This window comes from Misgurnus anguillicaudatus, chromosome 5 (assembly GCF_027580225.2).
Source record: "Misgurnus anguillicaudatus chromosome 5, ASM2758022v2, whole genome shotgun sequence".
Classification (NCBI taxonomy): domain Eukaryota; kingdom Metazoa; phylum Chordata; class Actinopteri; order Cypriniformes; family Cobitidae; genus Misgurnus; species Misgurnus anguillicaudatus.
The window spans coordinates 17,286,542-17,314,399 of NC_073341.2; the positions used below are offsets into that span (position 1 = coordinate 17,286,542).

General features: G+C 36.8%; 1 protein-coding gene across 1 annotated transcript in view; it reads right to left on the bottom strand.

Moving 5' to 3' along the window:
* glt1d1 (glycosyltransferase 1 domain containing 1) overlaps positions 1 to 27,858 on the bottom strand; it is a 34,924-nt gene that overhangs the window by 6,091 nt on the left and 975 nt on the right. The window contains exons 3-10 of the mRNA XM_055167357.2: positions 26,189 to 26,294; positions 24,860 to 24,911; positions 23,177 to 23,213; positions 23,016 to 23,072; positions 8,168 to 8,266; positions 7,859 to 7,908; positions 1,802 to 1,845; positions 1,529 to 1,649 (exon numbers count right to left, since the gene is read on the bottom strand). Of these exons, the coding sequence (XP_055023332.2) occupies positions 1,529 to 1,649; positions 1,802 to 1,845; positions 7,859 to 7,908; positions 8,168 to 8,266; positions 23,016 to 23,072; positions 23,177 to 23,213; positions 24,860 to 24,911; positions 26,189 to 26,294 (566 nt within the window). The remainder of the gene's footprint in view (positions 1 to 1,528; positions 1,650 to 1,801; positions 1,846 to 7,858; positions 7,909 to 8,167; positions 8,267 to 23,015; positions 23,073 to 23,176; positions 23,214 to 24,859; positions 24,912 to 26,188; positions 26,295 to 27,858) is intronic.

Genomic DNA, 27,858 nt, shown 5'->3' on the forward strand with positions numbered 1-27,858 from the left:
AATGTATTGCTTTTGTTTAGTAGCCTTATTTTTCTGAGGTTTAATTACACAGAATTTATAATAAAGTAAAGAATTTCATGAAATATTATAAAACTGGGGCCCCTGGCACCATCTCGCGACCCCTAGTTTGAGAACCACTGCTTTAATGTACTTGTTTGCATTGTTCTAAAATGCGTTCATTTTTAATGGGCATATACCGTATGCAGTTGAAACAGATAGCCTAGTGCAGGGGTAGGCAACATGGAGTTCTGATGTCCTGCAGTGTTTAGCTCCAGGTCTAATCAAAAGCCCCTGAAAAAGTCACCTGAAACTACAGGTAGCCAAGGTTTTATAAGGGTTGGAGCTAAAAACATCGGCACTCCAGGACGGACATTGCATACCACTGGCCCGAGTGCATCCCACATTTTTTAACATTAACATTTTAATATAACACTTTAGTTATTATGGCCTTTAGAAACGTTTTTTAGAGGAGATAGGGTAGTGCACAATAGGCCCCTGTGGCGGAGCCTAGGCTTTTTTCCGTAATGACATTTTTTTTCCTTACATTACTTTTACTTTTATACTTTAAGTAGTTTTGAAACCAGTACTTTTTCACTTTTACTTGAGTAAAGGGCTTGAGTTGATACTTCAACTTCTACAAAAGTCTTTTTAAACCCTAGTATCTATACTTCTACTTGAGTAATGAATATGAATACTTTTGACACCACTGCCAATAATGGCCATTGCCAAAACAAACCTATTGTTTCATAAAACAGGATTCCCAAGCTCTGCTTTATATAGGTAGTAGACATTTTATGCATTATATTCCAAAATTAAAATAGATTACAACAGCTTTTTATTTTAAATATTGCTATAATACTGTAAATCATATAGTGAATGCTTTACTTTGCACAAAGGTCAGATTTGCTTTCACTGGAGGACACAAGGTGATCTCTGAACATCCTCAAATCATGCAAAGATAACATGGACCAAGTTTGCACAAATACATGTTGTCATTTAACATGGCAAATAATAAACATAAGTAATTTTTACAATAAAATATATATTTTTCTTTTTATGCTCAATTGTTGTGTCAATACAAATGAAACCTTATAATTTCTTTTGGTGAATTTAAACAACGCGTGAAAGTTTCTGAAAAAGATGTCATAAATTGTTGTCACTGTTTTTAAATTAACTAAATCGTTTAAAGTTATGGTAGAGATATTGTATTTTAAGTAGTCTAATGTTAATTGTTTATGTATTTTAAGGATCTTAAATGTTACTTCTTGTTGTGTGTATGCTTGGTGCTTGTGTAATGTGTAATTATGTACTGATAATTATGCTGCAATTTCGGCCAGGTCTCTGTTGAAAAAGAGGTTTTAAATCTCAATGAGATCATCTGGTTAAATAAAGTTTAAATAAATAAAATAATAAATAATGAATGCACAACCCAAGCAATACCACCAGCAGTCTATACTGTTTAAAGCCAGATATACCGGCTGTAAAACATATATTTCTGTTTACTTTATAAAATACAGATGTTACAAACCTCTAATATAGCAGCAGACATTCCCTCAGAGAGAGAAGAGTTTACCAGAGTAAAGGATTTCTGCATGGCAGCATGCAGCTCCTCTTTACTCAATTCAGCTGCTAGAAACACTCCAACAGATCTACACACACGCACATACACAAACACACAAAACCAGAGAAATGCGAGTATGTGTGAGTTTTTAGTGGCAGTAATAAAGAACCAAGATTTGAAGATTAGTGTTTCAGGGAAAGATGGAGATCAAAGCAGAAAAGATCAGATAAAGATGTTTACCTCTTAACACTTTCCTCAACCTCTGCAGTAAACACTGGATCTATCTATAGAGAGACATCAATTATTTAATACAAAACATTTACAAAAAACACAAACATATAATATAATATAATACAATATAATATAATATAATACAATATAATATAATATAATGTAATATAATATAAGAAATAGTGCTGGGCAAAGATTAATCGCGATTAATCGCATACAAAATAAAAGTGTTTTTTTTGCATAATATATGTGTGTGTGCTGTGTGTAATTATTATGTTTATTTAACCACACACACATACATATATTCATTTCAGAAATTTTTGGTTTATATATAATTATAATTATCATATAGAATATATAAAAATATTAATAAATATATATACACATGTAAATGTTTCTTAAATACATACATGAATGTGTGTGTATTTATATATACATAATAATTACACACAGCACACACTCATATATTATGCAAAAAAAAATCACTTTTATTTTGTATGCGATTAATCGTGATAAATCTTTGCCCAGCACTAAATGTAATTTAATAATATAATATAATATAATATAATATAATATAATATAATATAATATAATATAATATAATATAATATAATATAATATAATATAATATAATATAATATAATATAATATAATATAATATAATATAGTTCAGAAACTAAAATAAAAACTCAAAAATGAAATACAAAAAAAGCAAAGTTCATAAGTCGCACTGTGCTATCTTGCAAAAGGAAGTTAGGATAGAATTTAGAAGAGTTATTTTCAACCTAACTTTGGGTCAAAAAAGGGACGAACCAATCTGTTGGGTTAAATGAACCTAAACATTTTATATTTGACCTAATAAGTCAACAATGTTAAAAAATCTTCTTGAGTTCAAACAACTCAGCAGTTTAAATTACAACCCAGTTTGTCCATTTTTTACCAAACACTGTGGGCTTAAAAATCTTTTAGAAGGTGTGTATTGAGAGAGAGAAAAAGTTTATATTTAATATTAAATGAATAGTAAGCTGAAAAACATCCAGAGTTTTGTGTTTGATGTACTTACACAAACAGTATTACTTTTACCTGCACAATTGGTCTTAAAGCAATAAATAAAATATCTTTTGGCTCTTTTAAAGGTTTTATTTTTTAAACATCTTTTCTGTAACTAAGCAATACTGAATTTTGTAATGATGAGTATGAAATCTGGCCAATATCGCAGTCAAAATATTAACTCTTATTCAGTGAAACACAAGCATCAATGCACAACTGAGTTTCAGCGCAAGTTTTTAGTCTGGACTCTCACACGTGCTGTAAAAAAATAAAAACATGAAATTGCCACTAAATCTGAAGTTAGTTCAGATCACGCTGTAATGAGAAATGAGAATTTTGTTATTACACAAAAGTTCCTATGGCTTATCTTTGCTCATAAGCAATAAAGAACACAAATCCCAAGTTGCTATTTTTTTCTCTTGCTTGTTTTTCCAGCCTCTCATCTACTTTGTAAAATACTGTCAATAATACCAAATCATGGCGTGTGGACAAGACAACGTTTCATACTGATCATAATTTCCTACATGGCCAGTTGTCCTGCGGGAGAAAAAACTGCATTTGAAAATCCCATAGATTTGGTGAGATTAGGGTCAGGATGGGGTTGTTGCTCAATCTGATTCATTACGATGAAGGCTTTGCGTGTATTAGCTGACCGCGGTGGTCCCAGCACATGCAATTTAGGTCAAAGATGAGAAAAGACCGTGAGCGAGGCAGAGCATCTGAACAAATCCTGTTTGTTTGGATTCCACTATCTGCCTATTCATTTTTCCCACGTGAAATGCGATATATGATGCACATTTCAATCCAATGCCATGTGAAAATTTGGGATTACTGGTTAGGGCTACTTGCTAAGAGAAAATCTGATCTTGCCACAGGAAATGCAATTTTATCACTCTTTGTATGGGAGGTCAAATATATTTTGGGTAGAATTAAGAGAATAATACACAAATTATATTAATTTAAGTTCAATTAGGTCAATTGATCTACATAGCTATGAATAAATCCTAAACCCTGTTGTTTCTCGTAAGGATGTCTGTAAAAATATATTTGAACAGGATGAAGCAACCCAGCATAGGCAGAGCAAAAAAAAAAAAAAACATAAAATTTGAAGCCATCGACATGTGCTCCACCCCCAACAAAACAATCAATCTTACACCACTCTCCAGATATTTTTATCAAATGAAGAAACACAACACAGCTAAGATGTTGACAGTATTGTCAGTTTGCCGTGAGCCAATCGCACTCAAAAGAGAAAACATCACTGGAGACACATATAGACACGAAAAGGAAAAAGTGTATCCACCTGATGTGTGAAACTCAACGAAAAATCCCAACATAACAGTCAGTTTGTGGCAGAAGAAATCATTGCATGTCTGTGATTAAGTCACAGGAGCTCAAAATGTGAGGGGGCTTGTGTTTGGGGAAACTGTAGAAATATGTCACATAAAAACACAGATGGTACTGTATTAATAAAGTTTGGGAGCAAAGGAAGGAACACTGAAGCCAATGTGAGAAGGTCTGAGCAGGTCTGCTGGTTTTAATAAGTCTCAAACCAGCAAATCACCCTTAATGCCCCTAAAGTACAACATTTTTATTCAAGTTTCTACAATTAAAACCATGGAAACACTACATAAGACAAAGAAAACTATTTGAAGTCGCGAATGTGCTTTGCTACTCTTTTGACTTATTCCCCAAATGTTCCCCATCTTCTAAATCTCTTTCTTTCAAATATCTGACCATGTCTGTGACAATTCTGGCTTGATTCTGCCCAAAGAGGGATGATGACCTCGCTTCAGGCTTGGCAGAATTGCTTGGCACATAACCTGAAGTGACAGATGGTCTGCCACGGGTTAGCCATTAGCTCCTAGCAGCTAACTCCTTTACTAACACTGCTGACAGTCCCCAGCTTGTACCAGACCCTCTTCACAACTCCACCCAGCTACAATCCCTCCATGATTCATTGCTCCAGTACTCGTGAGCCCCTAAATACCTCTAATAAATCCAGATTAATGGAAGCTAATGTTGTTATCGTTGCTACATCCAATTATCGCTACCTTGGTATCTGCACAAAGATCTGGTGCACCAATACTAACACAGCTGCTTTACAAAGAAAGTGTTATGGTGCAAAGGAAGTCTTGTGGATTATTAAGGGATTTTCCTGCACTGAAAACATTTTAGAGGCCGCACAAATTAAAATATTGGGGGAAGCCAGATTAAATGTAACATGACAAAATCTGTGTAAAGTAAATTCAAAGAACTGTTCCTAAACACATTATCAATGTTAGAAATGTATTGCTGAAATACATTACAATGACTACTGAATTGTGTAGTACTGAATTTTGGAGTTAAACAGTTTTTCACTATTTCTGAGTACAGGATTTTTGGGCGTGCCGAATAATCATGACATGAATCATGACTCAATGACGCACTTGAGCCACCAAGCATGGCCACGCCCCTAACACAATCATGAGCATCCATTCAGGTTGTAGAGATATTTGAAAGTTGTGAGAGATGGCAGCTTTCCCGCGAGCGGGCGTCAATGGCAACAGTGGACACACCCCCAATGTTTATTTGACGTTTGATTTGATTTACTTTTTGTTTTTTCATTATTCAAATTTAGCTGGGTGGTTAATAGCACATTTTTGTTCTGGTGTGACAACACATTTAAAGGACAAGTTCAGCATTTTACACTTAAAGCCCTGTTTTTCGATTGTTTATGATGAAATTTTGACAGAAATTTCGACATATGCGGCTGCCCCGAGAATTTTCGGGTGTTTGTTGTTTTACCTCCCACCTCTATAATGGCTGTATAGGTGCACTGGAACACTCCTTCCTAAAATGCATTAAACTTTCGTTTACAAAGACGTGAAACTTATCGAGTGGTCGGGGGTGTTCACTGATGTGCTCACACGGGGATCGCTTCAAAATATGCTTTCCAACAGGTGTTTTACCATTCGTTGTAAACTTGTGGACCTATTTTTCCAAACGCCTCACATCCGTACATTCTTCCGTTGAGAGCTTGAATAATAAACACTCCAGCCCAGGTGGTGGCGATAATCCGCCTTTGCCAATTGCAAGAATAGAAACAACGTTCCTGGCGGCAGAGTAATACCGTACCTCACAGCACATCTAATACAAGTCAATGGAGTTGGACAAACTACGATTAAAACCTGTTGGAATGCATCTTTTGCAGGGATTTTTGTGTGAGCATATCAGTGAACACCCCTGACCACTCGCTGAGTTTCACGTCTTTGTAAACGAAAGTTTAATGCATTTTAGAAAGGATTGTTCCTGTGCACCTATAAACCCATTGTAGTGGTGGGAGGTGAAACAACAAACACCCGAAAACTCTCGGGGCAGCCGCACATGTCAAAACCCCAGTCAAAACCGCTCTACCTCATCACAAACAATCTGAAAACAGGGCTTTAAGTGTGAAATACCGAACTTGCACTTTAATATCGGACTTTAATGTGATTTTTTTCCTCCAAAAACTCTTTCACCTCAAATTCATAGTCCTTATATGAAAGGGAGAAATGCAACATGGGTATCATCATAGCACTCATTTCTCAAATACACACCTAACCGCTTCAAGTTGGAAAAATGCTGCAGTTTACAGAACTGTGTCCACCTGCCGCTATCATTAAAATCAAATTGTGGTACCCTTAAATGTAGTGATAGCATGGCTAGGCTTGTGCACCATCTATAACAAACTTAAATAAGCAATAATCAACATAAACCAGCATGGAAATTCATTCCTGTCTTAATTTGCATATCTAAACTAGATTCAGTTCAGTTATGGACTGTGATTGGCTTAATGAATAGTAAGGGCTGGGCTCTATAGTTTTGGTAATATATCGGTATTTTTTTCCCATTGGGATATAAGACAATAGCATCTATATTGGTATGGTCTGATATGACCCTTGTTGTTAGCAACAGAAGAGTTAACCCCTGTCTTTGAATTTATTTTTATCATACACTGTTTTAATAAATAAGATCTCGCATGAGGCTTTGACTAGCATGTAAAGACTTTGTATGAAATAGAGACAGAGCGCCGTTATGCAAATTTGAAAACCACGCCCACCGGGGGGGAAATCAATCCAACCGTCTCCATTGAGTTTGTATTGCGAGAAGCCGCCTCCTTGTCATTTCTGGCTTATAACAAAAAACTGAATAATGGCTAAAAGCTGCTGTGTGACAATATGTACAGCTAACAAGCCAAAGAACCCAGAAATAAGTTTTTATAAGCTGTCGAGCCGTAAAACCCAGCCTTTAAGGAGAATAAAGTGGATCGCCGACTACGTTTCCCCCGAGTGGACGCAGTTCTACTAGTGGAGGTGCTATGAATAGTTGCCTGTGTCCATTTTTGTGTCTTTAGACGCTCGTTTTTTGGGGTCGACAGCTTATAAAAACTTATTTACAGATTAAACTTAAAAACAGAATAATACCTAAAAGCTGCTGTGTGACAAGGTGTACATCTAACGCGCCAAAAAAATAAATAAATATTTTTTTGTAAGCTGTCGACTTCAAAGGGCGAGCGTTTGGACACGGAAATGGAGGCAGGCGGCTTTTCATGGTGCTCCTATTGGTGGAGCTGCGTCCAATAGGGGGAAACGTAATCGGCGATCCACTTTATTCTCCTTAAAGACTGGGTTTTACGGCTCGACAGCTTATAAAAACTTATTTCTGTATTCTTTGGCTTGTTAGCTGTACATATTGTCCCAAAGCAGCTTTTAGGCATTATTCAGTTTTTTGTTATAAGCCAGAAATGACAAGGAGGCGGCCTTTTGCAATACAATGTCAATGGAGACTGTTGGATTGCTTTCCCCCCCGGTGGGCGTGGTTTTCAGGTTGTGACGCGCTGCGCTCTGTCTCTATACTGATATTTATCAGGTATCCCCATTCATTTCAAAACCTATGAATGTCTCAAAATAAATTAAAGAGCACATAGAAATGAATGACAGGCCATATTTGTCTGTTCAAACTTTCTAGCACTCTTTATCTTTATTTCTTGCTCACCTTTGGACCGATGATGATGAGGATCACCATGGGGTTTTGAATGTGCCATTCTGTGAGAATAAAATCAATATATATGATTAGACACACATGTATACTCAATACACCCATATGTCAGATACGTTGAACACTGATCTAGTCAGATATAATTTTATAGCACATCAATCAAGTTATAAGATTAATTTTTTAACATTTCAAAACCTAAAGAGTCCTCCAATAGGAAACTGTTCATGAAACTCATCAGTTTTATGTTTCAAGATGAGTTGGTGATTCGGGCTAAACTGTGAATTTTACCAATCATAACTGACATACCTGAAAAAGCTTCTAGTAGATACAGAGGATCCTTAACTCGTCTGAGTCCACATACCAACAGAAACACTCGTAGATCTTTTAGGTTTTCAGTACACACACCTAAAACACAAGAAATCCTACAATAACTTTATATAGAGAAACTGCTGATCTTAAAATAGATGTTTAGACATCAGGATTGTGTGCATTGAAATGTAATGTGACATAAATCAATGCATACATGCTGAACCTCAGCATAATGAGGCTAATCTATCAAACAAGGTCAAATAGATGTTACAAATGCGGTGAGTACTTTATCAATATTACAATAGTGATGTTTATATGTCATGACACAGATGTATGGCAGTTTATATAGCACAAGAAACACAACCATACCAATGAGCTTCCATCTTATGCTCTTATACAGTATTTAAAGAGGAATATACTGCAGGGACGTCACTAGGATTGGAAGACAGGGGGGGCTCAGCCCACAGAGTATTTGTAACTTGTGTTTGCAAAATTTTTGCACTCACATCTGAGCTACAATTATGTCAACAACCAGTCAAGAAACCAAGATGTTAACAAGTAAAACATGACAGACATATCCTCCTCTTCCATTTCTACTCTGTTAAATAAAAGTAACTGTAACGTTAGCTTTTAGACACATCAAAGCTGCATGGGGGAATTTAGGCCAGACTTTGCTCCTGATTAGTTATTCTATAAGCAATGACTTAAATGCTATCTGTATGCTTTTGTAACTGTATGATAAAGTAATAGCATACTATATCTAATTTCTATATTAAGTTGTCCACACACAGAATGCTATGGTGGATAGGTTCAATCAGATTGCAATTTTGTTTGACTTGCATACAGTTTAACCCAAGAACTAGAGTTTTAAAGTCATAGTGATATTTGACAACACACAGGTTTGAGCATTTCTCAATTAAAGATGATTTATTCTGCCAAATGAATACAATGAATAATATAAATCAACAACAAAAAGGCAGTATTTTACCAGGTAAGCTATTGATATGGATCCTTTTTAAAGTGGCTACTGTATAAATACAATAACCTGATGGCGGAAGGAATAAAAGATTTGGAGTAATGATTACTGTATAATATGTACTGTATGACTGCTTTCATTTTTGTTTCACATGTGTATCTGTGGAGAGTGTGGGCATTTACTCATCTTAAGCCTACGATATTTTATTTTAGAGATATTTTATTTTAAAGATTATTAGGCCTATATTGTTGGCAAAGAATAAAGAGTTGTGATTAGATTGCTAAGTTAACAATTTCTTGTATTTTGCTTGTGCAAGACTAACGTTTTTCATGACATAGCAAACCAAAATATTCCCATTCCTTTACCTCAAGAAAATGTAGGTAAAGGTAAGCAGCCAGCAGGTAATTAAAAACAACTTACAATTTCACTCCTCCGTATCACGACACTTACCAATCTTTATTTCACCATTAGCGTGCGTACTAGCGTGTGTATTAGTGATGGGCAGTCCGGTGTTGTGTCGAACTCAGTTCCCCCTATGTTTCCCTTTAGTGTAGTGCTTTTATGGCGTTTTCATCACGTTACATTTAGAAAGATTAAAGATTTGAATTGGTTATACTAAAAAGGCATAATATCATGTATTTTATAATACAATTTACTAAATATTTCATACATTTGACAGTTTTCTATTAGGGTATTTCTTTTAAAATATAGCCTGTCTTTTTCTTTTTTTTTCCTTTACTGGTTGTTTTAAAAATGTAATGTTTGCATTCATAATTAAATAAATATTATACATATAATATGATTCATACTGTAAAAATAATTGACTTACCATTAAGAACAATACAGATACATTACAGAAATGCACACATATACATCTCAGTAGCCATTAAAACTTTAAATATATAAATAATAAAACCTATAACGTGATAAAAACGCCATAAAAACACTACACTGAAGGGAAAAATAGGGGGAACATAGGGGGAACAGACTTCGACACAACACCGGCTCTTTCCATTGATTCGGCTCTTTCGGTTCAAGCGCTGGCTCTACCATAGATATGTATATAAAGGCTAGATGGCTCAAGGCGGAGTCCCTAACGGCATCACCTGGCGGCCATCTTACGACAGGGCGCTCGCTCACTCGTAGCATTGAGTTTAATGGTGCAGATACTTTTAAATGACCATAACTTGCTCAATTTTCTACCGATTTTCAAACGGTTTGGGTTTTTACAAACGTTATTAACGTGGCTATAATTCTGGATGCTTTAACATGTTTCATGAATTTATTTTTTATTTTTAGTATAGGTATGCAGTGTCATATGTACATCTTTGACGTTTATAACAAACCAAACCGTTTGAAAATCGGTAAAAAATTAAGCAAGTTATGGTCATTTAAAAGTACCTGCATCATTAAAACTCAATGCTACGAGTGAGCGAGCGCCCTGTCGTAAGATGGCCGCCAAAATGCGGACGTTGCACTCAATTGGCCAGCAGCGCGGACGAGCCATCTAGCCTTTATATACATAGCTATGGGCTCTACATTTTAGTGAGGGCAGTCCGGCTCTTTTCATAGATTCGGCTCTTCTAGCTCGGCTCCCTTAGAAGAGCCGGCTTCCCTGCCTGCGTCTGAAGATTCGGCTCTGCTCGTTCGCTACAAAGAATCAGCTCTTAGAGCCGCTCGTTCGCGAACGACCCATCACTAATACAGGCAACCGGAAGCGATCGCCGACTTGTCAGATGGTTTTTTGTAGCTGGATATATAACATTTGTTGAGTCTAAATATTAATGAGGAAACGGTTTTTGATAAATCAAATTTTACTGTTCTTATAATCATTTAGGGGGGCTTAGGAACATTTTGGGGTAGCTTCAGCCCCCCTAAAATAGGCCTAACGACGTCCCTGATATACTGTATGTATCTATGGGGTGGTTTCTCAGACAGGGCTTGCATTGATCTAGAAATAGGACTTAGTTATATTAGGGCATTTAAGTAGTTTGTGCAAACTAACCTTACAAAAAACAATACTGGTGTTTATCTTTAGACAAAACAATGACATTAGTATATGTGAAGATATGTCAGTGCAAGATGTTTTTAAATAAACACAGCTCAAACATGCATTTTAGTCTGAGACTAAGATAAGCCCAGTCTGGGAAACCGCCCCAAAGAGTTTTAGGAAAAATGGATAATAAAGTTTAATGAAAACACACAGAGGTCTTGTTAACAAGATTGTATATGAGTATGATTATCAGTTTTTACTCTGCTTTTTTGTCAGTAGCTGATATTTGTGAGAATGTTCCACCCAAATCTGTGCTTTACCCCAGATCATCCCTCTCTAAATCCCACCTATTACAGATTATCCACAGAAACACCAGTGCTATATATATTTATATGCGTGCATGTGCGTCATATGCAGCAGACAATAATTTGTTTAGTGTCATCTCAGGCTAGAAACAGTTTTGATCAAAATCATAATTTAAATTCGGTAGATATAATGCAGAAATTAAATTAAAAAAAATGAAAATTTGGTCTAATTATCACTTCTGAACTCAAGTGTGTCATTTCTACACAATCAATTTGACCAAATGGAAATAGCAAAAATTGTTTTGACAGCTTTTCCTTATTTGTCATTGGTCAGATAAAAACGTATTGACAGTGACACAGTGTTTACACTTTCCAGGAAAATCTGACCAAAAATAGCTTAAACTGCATATTAAGCTGGGATAGTACTTTAATATAAAAAGATAAACTTCAGATTTAAGACTCTTTAACTCATTTTAGGCCTTTAATACAAATGTTGCACTTTGACCTCCCTTCACATTTTTTTTGCGCATACAGTTGCGCTCATAATTTTACAGCCCCCTCACCCAAGAAAATCAGCAAAATAATAAAAGGGATCACACAAATTGCAGTTTGCATTTAATTTTGTACTGTCTTAAACAAGCCATTTCACATGACTGATGCTTACATATAAGTAATACACAACTTTTAAATATACAAACATTCACTGATGCTCAGTAGGAAAACAAATCATTAAGTCCCAGGGGTACCAATACTTTGATGAACAGGATGATCAGTGAAAATTGCATGTAAAGATTTTAGTTAGCTTCTAAAAAGTATTACTAAATAAAAATAAGATCTTTAAACAAAAACCAACCATTAACATTTTGCAGATTTTGCAAGGGGGACTTTTGAGCTCAACTGTAGCATCACTAAGGATGATTTTGCCATTATTCATTTGCATAGGCTGTGTAAGGTGTATAATAAGATGATTACTCTGAAAATTACATATACTTTCCATGTGCTATGATATCTAGATAAGCCCTTCCTCTTACTAACATCACATCCCACATAATACACAATGTGAACTGTCCACTAATCTTTGGTTGCACTTAAAAAGATCAATATCAAACAGGGTCAATGTTAAAATCATTAAAAATGGTTGATATTGGGATAACACTGCAGCATGGCACTTCACCCCAAAGAGTTCACTGCATGGGGCGGCTTTGCCATTGCCTTCCATTTCAGTTTTGGCAGGAGTCATAAATGAGATGAACTGCAAACCCTTGCAGATAAGAGCCACTTTTTGGCTATATACAATCCACACAAGCCGCTTAATGTTGTGCATTGCTGCTTTCAGCCAAAATCAGTTTTTAGTTTTCATCAACAATGATAGTTTAGTCAAGGTTGAGTCCGGTTATAGGTTAGCATGAGGTCAGACTCTACTCTTAGAAACAGTAGGAGAGGTCATAGTGAGGTATGCGATGTAAGGTAAAGCTGATGGATTAGACAACTGATCTAAGGGTGCATGTTTACAAGGGTTTAACAGCTTTAAATCAATTCTTTAATCTGGAAAGAAAAACGCATGCATGGTCTCACCTCAGTAACCCTAGTTAACCTACCAGTCTTGCAGAGCTGTACTATTCTAGCGGTTTCCATAAAAGATTTTTATAAAAAGGAAGTCAACATCCATATAGGCAGATTGACGTATTTTCTTTATTTTTCGATGAAATAATAAAAAATATATTCCTGTAGGTGAAATTAAAGTTATACCGTAGTTATATACTGTAAACAAACATACTGATAAAAAGTGTATATCTTGAAAGCACTATAGACCCCTTCAAGGTTTGTAAACATTGAATGACTATCGGGTGCGCGCGCAGCATGGGGTCAAACTGCAATTTTCACAGCCCACGACGTAAGTAGGCATTTTTGACGATACCGAATCATACCCAACTCAATCTGCTGTAATGGCTTTTCTGACCCCGACATGCGCAGTGGGAACCGCCTGTGACGTGAACCGTGAAGGGGTCTATACTTTGAATAAAATCACAATTTTCATTGAAGAATGTTAATCTACAAAAACAATAACAGTCACTGATTAATAGATTTTGTCAAGTTTGTGTTCTTGGTTTGACACATTTTGTTAATCCTATCTTAATGCCTCAAACAAACCCATTTCTTATCCATATACTACTGTATATACGGTCTGGTAAGACACAATAATAAACCAAAATAATATTTCTAAATTTAAAGGCTGAGAAAATAATACAAATGTACATAAACATTTAAATTGTTATTTTTTGCATCTACACCCTCTGAAATAAAGGCAAAAAACATGTCAATGTGGCGGTACACAAAAGCACCAATTTGTACCTTAATAGTTCATATTATTACTTCAAAAGGCACATATTGGCACCTCAAAGGTACTTATCTGTACCTAGATAGTACATATTACGACCTTTGTAAAAGATACCATCATCCCAGTGACAGCTTTCGTACTTTTTACTGAAATTATAGCTGCAATTTACGGAATTATAAAATAAATATTTCCAGAAAATAACATGTTTTAGCCTTTGTGTGGTTTAAAAACACTCTTAAAGTCACTCACAGTGGATCAATTTAAATCTAAACTTAACACATTCTTCTTTAACAAAGCATTCACATAAAATGTCCAGTAAATGTACTTTTCCTGCAGTAGTTATTTTGGCCAGGACAAAGTACTCACATACCTCATATGGGTAATATACTATTGCCACAATAGTTAGCCTGTCTGGAACCGAGCTGACTTAAACCACCATGATGTATGACACTTGCATTACATGCGAACGGCCCCTACGCTAATAGAACTCTGTTTTTGTCTCCCTGTCTCGTCCTTGACCCCGAGGACAATGAGACAAATAGACCCAGTTCCTGTTGCTGTGAAGGTCATCACACCACTGATCTACTGGCTGTCCTTCAATGTGATGCCCAGCCGATGCACGACCAACGACCACCGGCTGAACCAGTTTAATCCGCTTACCTGCCTCCTTTCCCTACTATATCTATATAAATATATATTAATTTCTCCCAAGGGTTTTTGTCCTTCTAGGAGTTTTTCCCAATGGGTTTTCTCCTAGGGGTTTTTTCGTCCCAGGGAGAGTCAGCCAACTTTGGCATAACTTAGCACTTTACTGTATACGTTACATTATAAATACGCTAGCTTGTACGGTTTAGCCTTAGCCTCTAAATTCTACTTCTTATATTATCTATTGATTTTCTGTGTTCTCCTCTACATCTACTCATGTAAAGCTGCTTTGCAACAATTATCAATTGTGAAAAGCGCTATATAAATAAAATTGAATTGAATTAAAGGTAACTTAGTGTATTGAAATAATACCGCCCCTTAATTGCCACTATCCAACCATGACACTGCCATTTAGTGCAAATAATTTAGTCATTTTGCATTTTAAAGGACACACCCCAAAACGGCACATTTTTTGCTCACACCTAAAATGTGGCAATTTTAACATGCAATAATAAACTATCTATAAATAAGCTAAAACTTCAGATATGTACTCTGGGGACACCAAAGACTTTTTAACATCTTAATAAAGTATTGTAAAATGTCCCCTTTAACATCTAAGACATAAAGTATATACATAAAGACAATTAATACAAAAAGTTTTACAGTAAATAATAAAACATGACACAAGCAATCACATTTCCTGTACGGTATTGCCCAATACCTAAACGTACTGTAGCACATCAAATACCAGAATTATTTTTGCATCATAAGAAATAAAGTTTATCTGAAGTAATCTGTAGTTATTTTGAGGTTGGCAAGTACTTGATTACATACCATAATCTCATGTCTTCTGAGAATTGGGATAAAAGTCCAACATCCTGTAAGCAGTTGGCATATTATATCATATCCGGGACTATAAGATGCACGTTCATGGTACTTTTTTACATATTTATCTTATTTATTTTATTCATATTTACTGTCCCTGGGTTTCAAACCCATGACCTTGGAGTTGCTTGCACAGTGGAGATACACTAAAGCTCACTATTCTTACCAGACATTTAAGAGGCAGAATAGCAGACAATAATGTCTGGTCTTTGTGTGAGAAAATAAATTGGATTGAAGTCTAGTTTCTTGTTTCTTTGCAAATTATGTTTTCAAATGATGCTTTGAAATGTATTCATTCATGAGGCAACAGAAAACTTTAGAGGCACAACCATGTTTTATTATGGATGTAAAAGAGCACTGCACGAGTATGAAGAGAGGATCAAACAGCAGTGACTCAAGCTGATGAGTGACTTCTGATTTCAAAGGCTTTGCTACATTGGCATGAAGTCTAAACGTGTACAGAAAGCAACAGCAGGTCTAATGATCACGCATGCTGAAAGTGGTTTAGCAGAGATAAGCCTTCAACAGCCAAAACTAATACTATACTCCATCTAGTGGCACAAAAATATAATTTTCTAAGAGAAACACTGGCACAAACAATACATTATATAATAGATTAAATAATACATTCAGGTTTAATATTCATGAGGCTTACTTTGGCTTGTGTGCCACATTTAATGAATTTGTTATGAATATTATTGGATTACAAACATATATAGATACTTTGATATATGTGGCAGCATTACTGTGAGAATAGTTAACAAAAAAAACTGAAAATGGTAATTTACACCCTCATGTCACTGAAAAGCCAAATGACTTTTGTGTGAAATACAAGATGTTGAATATTACAATGAAAATGAAATTGGACTGTGGCTAAACTCAATAATTACAAAATAAACACTATAAAATAAGAGATATAAGCAAGAAAGTTAAACATGGAATGACATGAATGCGAGTAAATAATGACACAAAATTATTTTTGTGTGTAACTGTCGACTTTTTCTCTTACAGTATGTCTTGTACATTGGCAGTATGTTTAATTGTAATGCACTAAAATCATGTTTCTTTCAATGTGGTCACCTTGCATGTACAGTATGTCTTTTTCTCATGGTAAGTTTAATTTTAAAGTAAGTCCAAGCATGCCTTCAGTCTCGTGCCATAATCTGGTGTTAGGGGATTTGTGTGCAGAGAGGTTTACGGTGGATTACATCCGTCCTTAAACCATGCGGTAAAGTGAATGTGTTCACTGTAAACAGAGGAAGCACTGTCGGTTTCCACCTGACATTTATGTGTCAAGTCTTTAATATCTCTCCTATGCACTTCTTTAGACTACAATGCATAGATTTATGGATGGATGGATGGATGTCTTAACACATCTGATCAGCCCGTCAATTGCATCTGTCATTTTATCTTTCTTCTGTCTTTAAGGGTTGACTGAATGTTAGAGAAGCCTGGCAATTTTTCCTGAGCGTGTCAAAGTGAACGGTTACTGTAAGAATGCCCTGACAACTCTCTGATACGACCGCAAGAGAAATATAATTATAGCAGGCAGGCTGAATTACACCTCAAAGGGTTCAGGAAAGACAGGTGTGCGTGTATGCCCATATGTGCTAGTGCTGGGGTAAACAAGTGTCTTTCTTACAGTTTTAGATCTAAGTGTTTACATGAAAGTAAAAGGGGAGGATGGGAACAAACAAGCCTGCCACAGAAAGGAGGGGAATAAACTAAGGTAAATAAAGAAAAGTGCAGCACAGAAATGTATTTTGACAAACTGTTTGTTGTGCTTTCGTTTCTCTCTCTCTCTCTCTCTCTCTCTCTCTCTCTCTCTCTCTCTCTCTCTCTTTCTTACCTGTCTAACTTGGCCCTTTTACCGAAGAGATTTTGTGTCTTTTTTAATATTACAAAGCCTTTGATCATGAGGAGAGACTTAAACCTCAGCATTTGTGTGCAAGTTTATTGTGCATGCAAGCTTAAAGGGACATTCCACTTTTTTGGAAAATATGCTCATTTTCCAGCTCCCCTAAGAGTTAAACATTTGATTTGTATCGTTTTGGAATCCATTCAGCTGATCTCCGGGTCTGGCGCTAGCACTTTTAGCATAGCTTAGCATAATCCGTTGAATCTGATTAGACAATTAGCATTGCTTAAAAAAATAACCAGAGTTTGAATATTTTTCTTATTTAAAGCTTGACTCTTCTGTAGTTAAGTTGTGTACACAGACTGACAGAAAATTAAAAGTTGCTATTTTCTGGGCAGATATGGCTAGGGACTGTTCTCTCATTCTGGCGTAATAATCAAAGACTTTGCTGATGTAACATGGCGGAAGCAGGCCTAGTGATTTTATGCACTGTCAGAAAATACTCCCCTGCCATTGAAATTTACTAAGGGGACTATTTTCAGGCAGAGCGTAATATCATTGCGCCTCCTGCAGCCATGTTATAGCACCAAAGTCCTTGATTATGAAGCCGGAATGAGAGCATAATCCTAGCCATATCTGCCTAGAAAATCACAACTTTTAATTTTTTTGTCTGTTTAGTACGCAATGTAACCACAGAAGAGTCAAGCTTCAAACAGGAAAAATATTGAAACTCCTTGGCCACCTTTCAGCGCGATGCCAATGGTCCAATCAGACTCAATGAATTATGCCAAGCCACGCCAAAAGTGGTAGCGCCAGACCCGGAGATCAGCTGAATGGATTCCAAAACAGTAAAAATCAAATGTTTAACTTTAGAGCTGATAAATGAAAAAGTGGAATGTCCCTTTAAAATCAATTTCACCAATTTCATGTTTCTATCTGATTAAAGGTGACATAGAATGATTGAACGGGGTATTGATCCTTGTTCTGTGATGTGACATGTAGACAAAAATGTTTTGTTTGGGTCTGTAATGCCTTAGAAGCTTCCTAAAAACCTCTCTCAGATAGCTCTATTAGGGTGGGGGATTTTAAACAAGGGTTTTGCACCTATTTGGCTCCCCCTACTGGCTTAACTTGCAATCTCATTACTGATTGGCTGACTTTGCTGCCACTCCAAAAATGTAGCCAATTATTTTAAAGGGGAGGGGCAGTGAGATGCCTGTGATGTCATAAGGATCGGTTTTTCAGATTGGGCTGTTTCTGGCTGACATTTCTAAAAGAGGAATTCTATGAGACTGAGATGTTTAGCATGTTTAGCACTTTTTGTATGTTCGTGAATGCGGGTAGACTACCATTATTCAACAAGGTAAAAATGGTTTTTCATTCTCTTTCCCCTTTAACCGTAAATACATTTGTGTTATATCAGCCACATAGTTAATATTGGTAATGGCATTGTCCATTAAAAAACACGCATACTGTCATCCACTAGTGCCCAGGGAACTAGTAAACTGAAAATTATTCAACCAACTGCTTTCATGACAAAAAAAATGACATACTGTACTTTACGATTTACACAGAAAATCATTCTAATAACCTTTGAATAATTACAGCTAAACCTTTACTGTAAATTTGATGATATATACAGAAAAAAACTTTATGATAAAATCACTGCAATGCACAATTTTTAAAAACAATTACTAATATGGTATGTACATTTTCTTAAATGTAGGATGTTTGTAGTTGCTAGACAACGCTAATGCAGTGTAATGAATACAAAATGTACTATGGCTGTCAACTTACAATGATTTAAAACACAGCTCATCCAATCAGAATCCATGGTTGTTCAGTTGCATAGTGCAAGTGAATCATCACTTCAAAAACACGTTTCACTCCCTAAAACATCTGATAACACAGACTCATGAGGAGCTCAATGGCCTAGTCAAAAAAACTCTCTCTCAAAGGTTCCTCAAGTTTTCCAACTACTGTCAACCCCTGTAGCTGCGCTTACACCTCCAGACAGCTCAAAGCCTCAGAGAGAAAGAAAAGATAACTTCAGTCTTGCCACTCACATCTGCGGCACACAATTTCATCTATGCATCAGGACCCCATTTCCCATGAGGCCCTGCAGGCGTGACTCTAATCATCAAGTGATAGGAGGGGGTCTACACTGCACAATCCCAGAAGACCACCCAGATCTTCTCTGTCATGTTAAAACTCGCTCCACCTAAAAACTTCTACACGACTGTGGACCTCCCACCTGTGCTCTCCAAAACCACACTGTGATCCAGAGCTGACATCTCAAGCTATCCCATCACCCAACACAGCACAGACTCAAGATGGCAGGAGGTCAGAGCACCTGCTTTGATAGAGCTGTAGCGGCTTGGCATGACTGATCTCAGAGCGGTGTCAGAAACCCCAGGGCCTTCACAAACAAGCATGGGCTTATGCAGAGAGATCAATCTTGAATGAGGAGCAGCAGGCGCGATGAAAAAGATTACTCCGATGCTGGAGCCCATATATGCCCAGGAGATTGGATTAGATATTCTGGGCAGAGACATTGAATCGTTCTCACTGAATTTGGTTTTGTACAATTCTTCTATCAGGGATGTGAATTCTGGTCATTTTGACCATAGGAGTAAAATCAAGCGAGGACTCAAGCGAGAACAAGCGTATTTGGTCCTGGCATCATGCCACAGATTGTTTCTTTGAAGGTGGATACAAACTGACACAAACTGAAAGTGAATTGTGTTTTTAAATAATGTCACAAATACACCTGTTCTTTTTATGCATATGTTTTCTTTCATTCGTTCTTTTAATCATTCTGTTTAAACATGTAAACTCACACACACTTTTCACCGCTGTCAGGTTTCCTCTAATCAAGGTTGAGTGTTTGTGACTTCAAGAGCACTAAGTGCAGACCACATGTATATTTAATGGGATGTCTAGTGTTTTCTCAAAGTGATTATGGCATGTTTGAGGGGGATGATGATGATGAATGCATATAGAGATATTAATTAAACTGCTCAGATTTTACTTTATGAGTCAAGTTTTAAAATCCATACAATAGTACAGTTGATGACCTACTTCTATTGTATTATGTAGACATGAGGAGGAAGGGGTGAACAAAATTGAGGGATACAAATTTTGCATTGCACAGAACTACTTTGTTTGTATAGTCAGATTAATTTATTTCTATTATTGGCCTCTTTACAGAACATAAAGACAAGCTAAAGAGATCCATTACAGACGTTCTTGATAGTAAATGGACTTGTGTCACACACACCAAGATAAAGTGTTAGATGTGCTCAGCGTCAGCACTACAGAATGACAAAGTCAGGCAAAGAAAGAAGGTTTTGGAGAGTGTCAAAGAAGATAAAGAACCCATCGATTATCAAGAACTCCATTAATCACCTGATAAAGCTTTGGATGTCAGACATAGGCCACAGCATTAAAATGCGGGAGTGAATCCCTTAAATGTTTGTTTGGAACAAGACTCACTCCAGAAAATGTGATGATTGACAAAGAGATAACCATAGCAACGTTCTGCCGTCTCACATGCTTATCACTCACAGCTTTGACCAAATAATTTAACAACGTTAAACAGTGCATGTTTTGCAATACACCTCCGTCTTGATGTTGTGCATCTGTAATGGTGCATTCCCACCAGCCGCGGTAGTGGCGGCAAAAACGCGCTATTCGCACGTAGTTAGACGCTTGAACATTTGAGTTCACTCACTTCATTCACGCGTGAAATTCTAGTCATTCAAGACATTCCCGCGGAAATTCGCGTCATGGAAGGGGCTTCTGCAATGCCGCTGAGACTCCGCCACTCCATTCGCTTTCTGTAATCACGTCACTACTACAGCAAGGTCCTGACTGGTTAACGCGGCACAGAAATCCGCCGAAGTTCAGATTTTTCCTGCGGCAACGCTCAATTCGCGCTGAACGCACCATCCGTGCTTTCCACGCCTTTTGTGCAGTGCTTACCGCGCCGCAAGATGCCTAATCGCGTCTTTGCATTGACTTAACATGTAAATCACTCTCGCTTGCCGCGTATACCGCGTCTGGTGTAAACGCAGCATAAGACTGCTCCACAGCGCACTGCAGTGTCTTGCAGTGTTGCCAGGTCCTCATCTTTCTTTGTACTGACATAACGTTTTGGCGCTTAACTGTTTATTGCTTTTGACTCATGAAGTGATCAAGATTTTGGTGTTAATAAAGATGCCGGTCCAAATATTTTGATCTTTGAGGTAAAGCATTTGTATTTATTTTGGTTTATTGATTGGATTTTTCTTGTTCGCTGTTTTAGTCGTACATGATCTGGCAACACTAGTAAGCAAACGCTCATGCCTCTGTTATTTTCTGCACCGCACATACAGAAGACTTTTTCCCCTTCTAGGCATTTCTTTTTTCAGAAGAGAGACCTGTCATGTCCATGATGCATGTTTAAACACTTTATTAACTACTAGTTGTTCAGTTTGGTTATGTAAACACTATGCAGAGTTTTTGTAAATGCGGTTGTCACTACCTGCATATTGCGGGAGTTAATTCGGTTGTAGAATGCGGTTATCAGTCCCGTAAATGACTGAACTGTGTGTGTACAGAACAGGATTAAGCATTAAAAGGTGAACTGACAACTGAATTAGTGGATTGTAGTGTGTACGAGATCATAATGTACCAGTCAAAAGTTTGGACACCTGCTTATTCTCTATTATTATAGAATGCTTGATTCTGATTGGCCAGTCGCAATATTTGCAGGTTTATTATTGACAACAACTGTTTAAAACTAATAACACACGGTAACTCGGATGCTGCGAATCATTTTTAGAGGTACAGTTTAAAATGACAAAAAACTTAATTATGTTATTAAATTAAATATTTAATTACATATATGACATCATATTTACAAATTATTATATTTACAATTAGAGTATTTGTGACATTTTCTTAAAACCGAAAGTAAATGGGATTTCCTCGCGGAAAGTCTACATTCATTAAAATGAACAAATAAAATATTTCAAACTATAAATAAATATTTATTGTTCCTTACCTTACTTATCTGGTAAATAGCTATGTAATAAGTGGGATAATAGGCAGCCACTTGATATCACAAAATAAACCCCTTCAGTGCAGTGGCGGCCGGAGACTTCTTTTTTCGAGAGCGCTCGATGCGAAGTTCGTCACAACATGTGTGTAGCCCGTCATGTGTGTGGTTCCCTTTTTCAAAATACGTGTTCCGCGCATCGAGAGATCCTGCGTGCATCATGTGTCTTGTCAAAATAAGTGCCTGCTGCAGACGCGTCTAAAGGGTTTAAGATAAGAGACGCTCGCGTTTGCATAATCTCATGCATAATCAGAGTTTACTGTTAAGGGAGTGTCTTGCGTGTATTTTGTGAACGTGAGCGTCTCTTTTATCATAAATGGTTTTGACGCGTGTGCAGCAGGCACTTATTTTGACAAGACACATGATGCACACAGGACCTCTCGACATGCTGAACACATATTTTGGAAAAGGGACCCACACACATGACACTCTGAACACTTATTTTGAATTAGCGCCCCTCGGATGAGCAGTCACGAGCCGCCACTGCTTCAGTGTGATACAAGATCTGATCACACTGTCAGGGCTTATTTCTGTGATAACAACCGGCTGCCCTTACATAATCCCTTACTTAGTATATATGCATTTTAAAATAAAGGCTATAAAAACCAATTAAAGGACGAAACATACAATCGGATCAGTATGTACAAACTTGTTTGATTGGTACTTTTGACCAAGACAACTGGATCTTTTTCTGTCTTAAAATAACAATGAATTAAAATATATTGGAAGTTGGTGAAGGTTTACCTGTGTTGTGTAAAAAATCTCTCCAGCTGAAATGTGATGCCACTGTGGTCTCAATCCCTAAAGACACATGTAGAATTAGGGGACGTTAAAAAAACATATTTTGGTCTGTTTATGTTCTAATGTAAAGCCATCAGACAGCATCATGTGCTTTCAAAAAATACCTTGAGGCTGGACATAGATCTTCTTGCTCTCACATGCCTTTTAAAAATAGGAAAGAAATGGATATTAGAGGCCGACAGGACATCAGCGTCAGTGTTAGATACAGCCATACTTCATAACTTGTAACAACCGGATAAATCCTCAATAGAGATACAAACTTTAACAGAGACTACAATCACTTGAAAAGACCATTTTGTAGTCTATTAAGAGCCAGATGGGAAATCCACAAAATTTCTAAACCTGGTTATGACAGTTTTTTTTTTTTAGATTTGATGACAATGGCCCTGCAAATAGTTGGATGAAACTAACTATTAGTTTATTATTTAAAAAAACAAAACATGTCATCAGCTAATGTATTAACAAAAATTTCGTAGCAATAATTTCTATGCAATTCAGCATAACGACACGCCTCTGATTATTTCCTTTTGGCCAATTAAATACTGCATAATTAAAATATCTTAATTCATGACTTTCAAAAGGTTCGAAATTCACAATTGCCTCATACTTTCTTAAAAACTAAATATCAAAAGCTCAATGTCAGCCATTACAATTTTCTGTTTTATGATGATAAATATATCCAACATATTTATTCATATTCAAAGTCATCCCCCAAACATTTCCTTGTCTAATGCAATAAAAGAAAATTTCAGTGGGAATATCAGTGATAAGATATGTTGTGAATTAACACATCTGGGATTATACCAATAGCGAAAAACAATAAAGCAGCAGAAAGCTAATAAAAGCAGCATATGTAAATTCCTGGCTAAGATAAAGCGGATAATTTCACACAGACGGAGGGGAAATTGGGTGGATGTTATCAGTCCTCGGGGAGGGAGACCCCTGGTGTGTTTTTATACCACTGAACTGGATTCTGCATCAACTTAATAACAGAGACACAGACATGCTGCTTGCCTTGGCTTGTACATCTGTGTAAATCTGAAGATGAAACATGGAAATAGTGATTTTAATGCTATGCTATTATAGGATACAGGGCAGGATATTGCAATTGCGGCTGTAAAATCCTTCTGTTGTATATATAGCATCAGCTAAAACACTACATGGCTCATCCCTTCTAGCCCATTAAAAAGAAGCAATGGCGTTTTTATTTACTTATTCACTCAATAACCTTTCAATGGGTATGAACTTTTAGTATAGAAGTATAATTGGGCCATTTTTATACCCTGCACACAAGTACCACTGCACGACTTGAAAATCAAGGCATGATACCTTGATAACACCCTGTTTTCATCATATACCATGGAAATATTATGTAGTATTCTTTGAAGTACCTTGAGAGTATAAAAAACACGGTTTAAATATATGCAGTATCAATTCACAATAGTGATAGGTAGCATGGTGCAACCACAGTACTTTTTGTAAAAAAAAGTACTAAAAAGTGCATTGTGTAACTAAAATGGATGGTTTTCCATGTGCTCAGACTGATATTTAATTTCAAGGAAAAATTTCATTTCTTTGAACATTTTCTTTTCTTTGGCATATCATGCACAAAGGAATGTGCAAAAACAGAACATGTTCAAATCTAACTTGGGTCATGTTGACTTTAAGCAAGTTATCAAGCATTGTTCACACTGTAGTTCACATGTAGATGAAAAGTGTCAGTCCCTGACAGCATATCCAGCTGAATGCATGCTAACAATAAGAGTTGTAAACACAGCGTCTCTCACCAAAAGCGTTTCAGCCTGCTCTTTCAATTTCTCAGTGAACGCAACAGCAAACCTGCATGTGAGAGGAAGGAAAACAGAGTGAGTTGACATGTTAACATGTAAAATAACATGAAAAGTCAGATTTATGTTCTAGGTTCTGACGGCGTGAAACGCCTGCATGCTACCGCTTTCATCTCGCCCGCAATTCCTCTACACTTTCCCATCAAAAGACATCAAAGCTGTCAGTGCCTGCCAAAAATCTGCAATCACACAAGTCAAGCCATGCAAATAAAAGCGTGGCAATGCGATCGCTGACTACCCCTTATAGTGAAGATGAGCAGAGGCAGGTGAGGTAACGATGAGGTCCAAAAGTCTCAGAAGTTGAGGAAAAATTTAACTAAGTAAAACCATAAACCTTTTACTAAGAGTTTTACTTTATGTGCTCTTTCTTTCTCATCCTGGAGCTCAAAACTTAAAACAAATGCATACAAATACACAGAAGCACATGCACATACATCTGGTCTCCTTCATCATCCTTTGATTTTTTGTGGTTTGCGGGTAAGGTTCACTTGCATGGTTGCGACTAAAGAGAAAAGAGTGTTATTTTTCCAAATGGTTGCAACTAAACCCTATTGGTTTCTCTTCTTTAATCGCTGTCCTTCATCGCGCTATTTCAAGGGATGTGAAGGGTGAGTTGGCAACGGTGGCAGCAGCAGGAGGTCTGCTTTTGTAGATGCGTTTGAAGTGGAGGGGCTTACATTGTTCTCATGTTCCCCAGTGACTTTCATTCCCTTAAAACTGCCAAAAGGGAGTGAATCTGCTTGTATTAATCCAACAGACTACACATATAACACCTGGACAATAAATTAAAACTATTGCTAGCAGGTTTTAGGTAAAGATTCAGACGGTTTCTGGTGATTAGTGAAGAAAAGAAGGCCTTTGGCTTAATTTAGAAGTAAATGTATTTTCATATTCTTGCAAAAATTAGTTTAAGATTGGTGGACCACAAAGGAATTAAGGACCCCTTCCCTTAACCAGGAATGTCAAACACAGCCTGTAGAAGAGTTAAATCTGTTTGTGTTTTTCTTGTCAGTGTTGTTTCTGAGCTTTAGCTCAGCTTTTGTGTAGATTAATGTGTAAAGCATAGTGCTAGCAATCCCAAGGTCATGGGTTTGATTCCCAGCTTGAATACATAAATGTGAATGCAGAAAAAAAATAGTTTCAGATTTTCCATTTTGTTTCATCTTAACAGGTTATCGAAAAAAACATAAGCTTAATATTGTAATTGTGCAGAATTGTTTATATGCTCAAATGAAGAGTCACAAAAACGTGGAAAAGAGCAAATCTGACCTGGCTTTCTCCAAAACTCTCTTCATAACAGCTCGCTTGTGGTCATCCTTCACGTCCTCGTTGACGTCCGTCCCTCCAAACACCACGCCGAATGGCACTCCGGTATCTGCAGAGGAATACAAATTTATTAAAAAGAAGAAAATCCCTTACTTTGCTTATTTACATCTTCAGAAGCTCAACTTTTAAATCCTTATGGTGACTAAAACCTTTTGAGGCGTGAAACAGTGTGTTTATCTGGTCAGAAGGGAGGAAAGTAGTCATCAACATAGTGAACATTTGCAGTGCAGTGATTCATAAAAATATCCATTCTTCAATTCAGGCTATTCAAAATATGCAAGTAGTAACCTTGAACTTAAAGAACTATCATGTCCTTACTATGTTAAAAGCTCACAAACCAGCCAAAGCATGATTGCTTTAAATCTTATAATTTGTGATTTTAGTTTGTGTGAGGGTTCAGTTTAAAAGCACAAGATCTAATGCATCTTATGTAAAGCTGTGACCAAAATGTTTTAAATTTACACAAATATTAATTTTCACAAAGTCTGCTGCTTCAGTGTTTTTCAATCATTTTGTCAGATGTTACTATTATATACTGAAATATAATCACAAGCATTTCATAAATGTTAAAGGCGTTTAAAATGTTTTATGCGAAGAGTCACAATTTTTTTTGCAGTGTTGACCCTTCTTTTTCTAGACTTCTGCAATTCGCCCTGGCATGCTGTCAGTCAACTTCTGGGTCATATTCAGACTGATAGCAGTCCATTCTTGCATAATCAATTTGTGGGATTTTTTTGTCCTCCTGCCTCTTGACCATTAATTCTCAATGGGATTAATGTCTGGGGAGTTTCCTGGCCACGGACCAAAATGTGTATGTTTTGTTCCCTGAGCTATTACTTTTTCCCCTTAGTTATCACTTTTGCCTTACGGCAAGGTGCTCAATCATGCTGGAAAAAGCATTGTCTTTCAGCGACCTGTTGTTGTATGGTTGGGAGAAGTTGCTTTCAGGATATGTTTTTTTATCCATGGTTGGATCATTCTTTATCCATGGTTGTGTTCTACGGCAAAACTGGTTCCCTTGGCTAAGAAGCAACCCCACACATGAATGGTCTCATGATGCTTTACTGTTGTGTTGGCATGACACAGGACAATAGGAAAGGGGATTCATCAGATGAAATGATCCTCAGCATTCCAATCCCTGCACCTTTTGCAGATTATTAGTCTGTCCCTGATGTTTTTCCTGGAGAGAAGTGGCTTCTTTGCTGCCCTTCTTTCCAAAGTCTTCGCTACTTTGTTCGTACAGATGCACTCACACCTGCCTGCTGCCATTCCTGAGCAAGCTCTGCACTGGTGGTGTCCAGATCACGCAGCTGAATCAACTTTAGGAGACGGTCCTGGTGCTTGCTGGACTTTCTTGGGCACTCTTGAAGCCTTCTTCACAACAACTAAACCTTTGTCTTTGTTTTTGGTGATGTGATAAATGGTTGATTTAGTAACAGCAATCTTACTAACAGCAACATTCTTGCATGTGAATCCCTTTTTGTGCAAAGTTATGATGACTACACGTGTTTCCTTGTAGGTAACCATGGTTAACAGAGGAAGAACAATGATTTTAAGCACCACCCAACTTCCAGTCTATTATTATTCTAACTCAATTAGTTATCTCCAGCTTT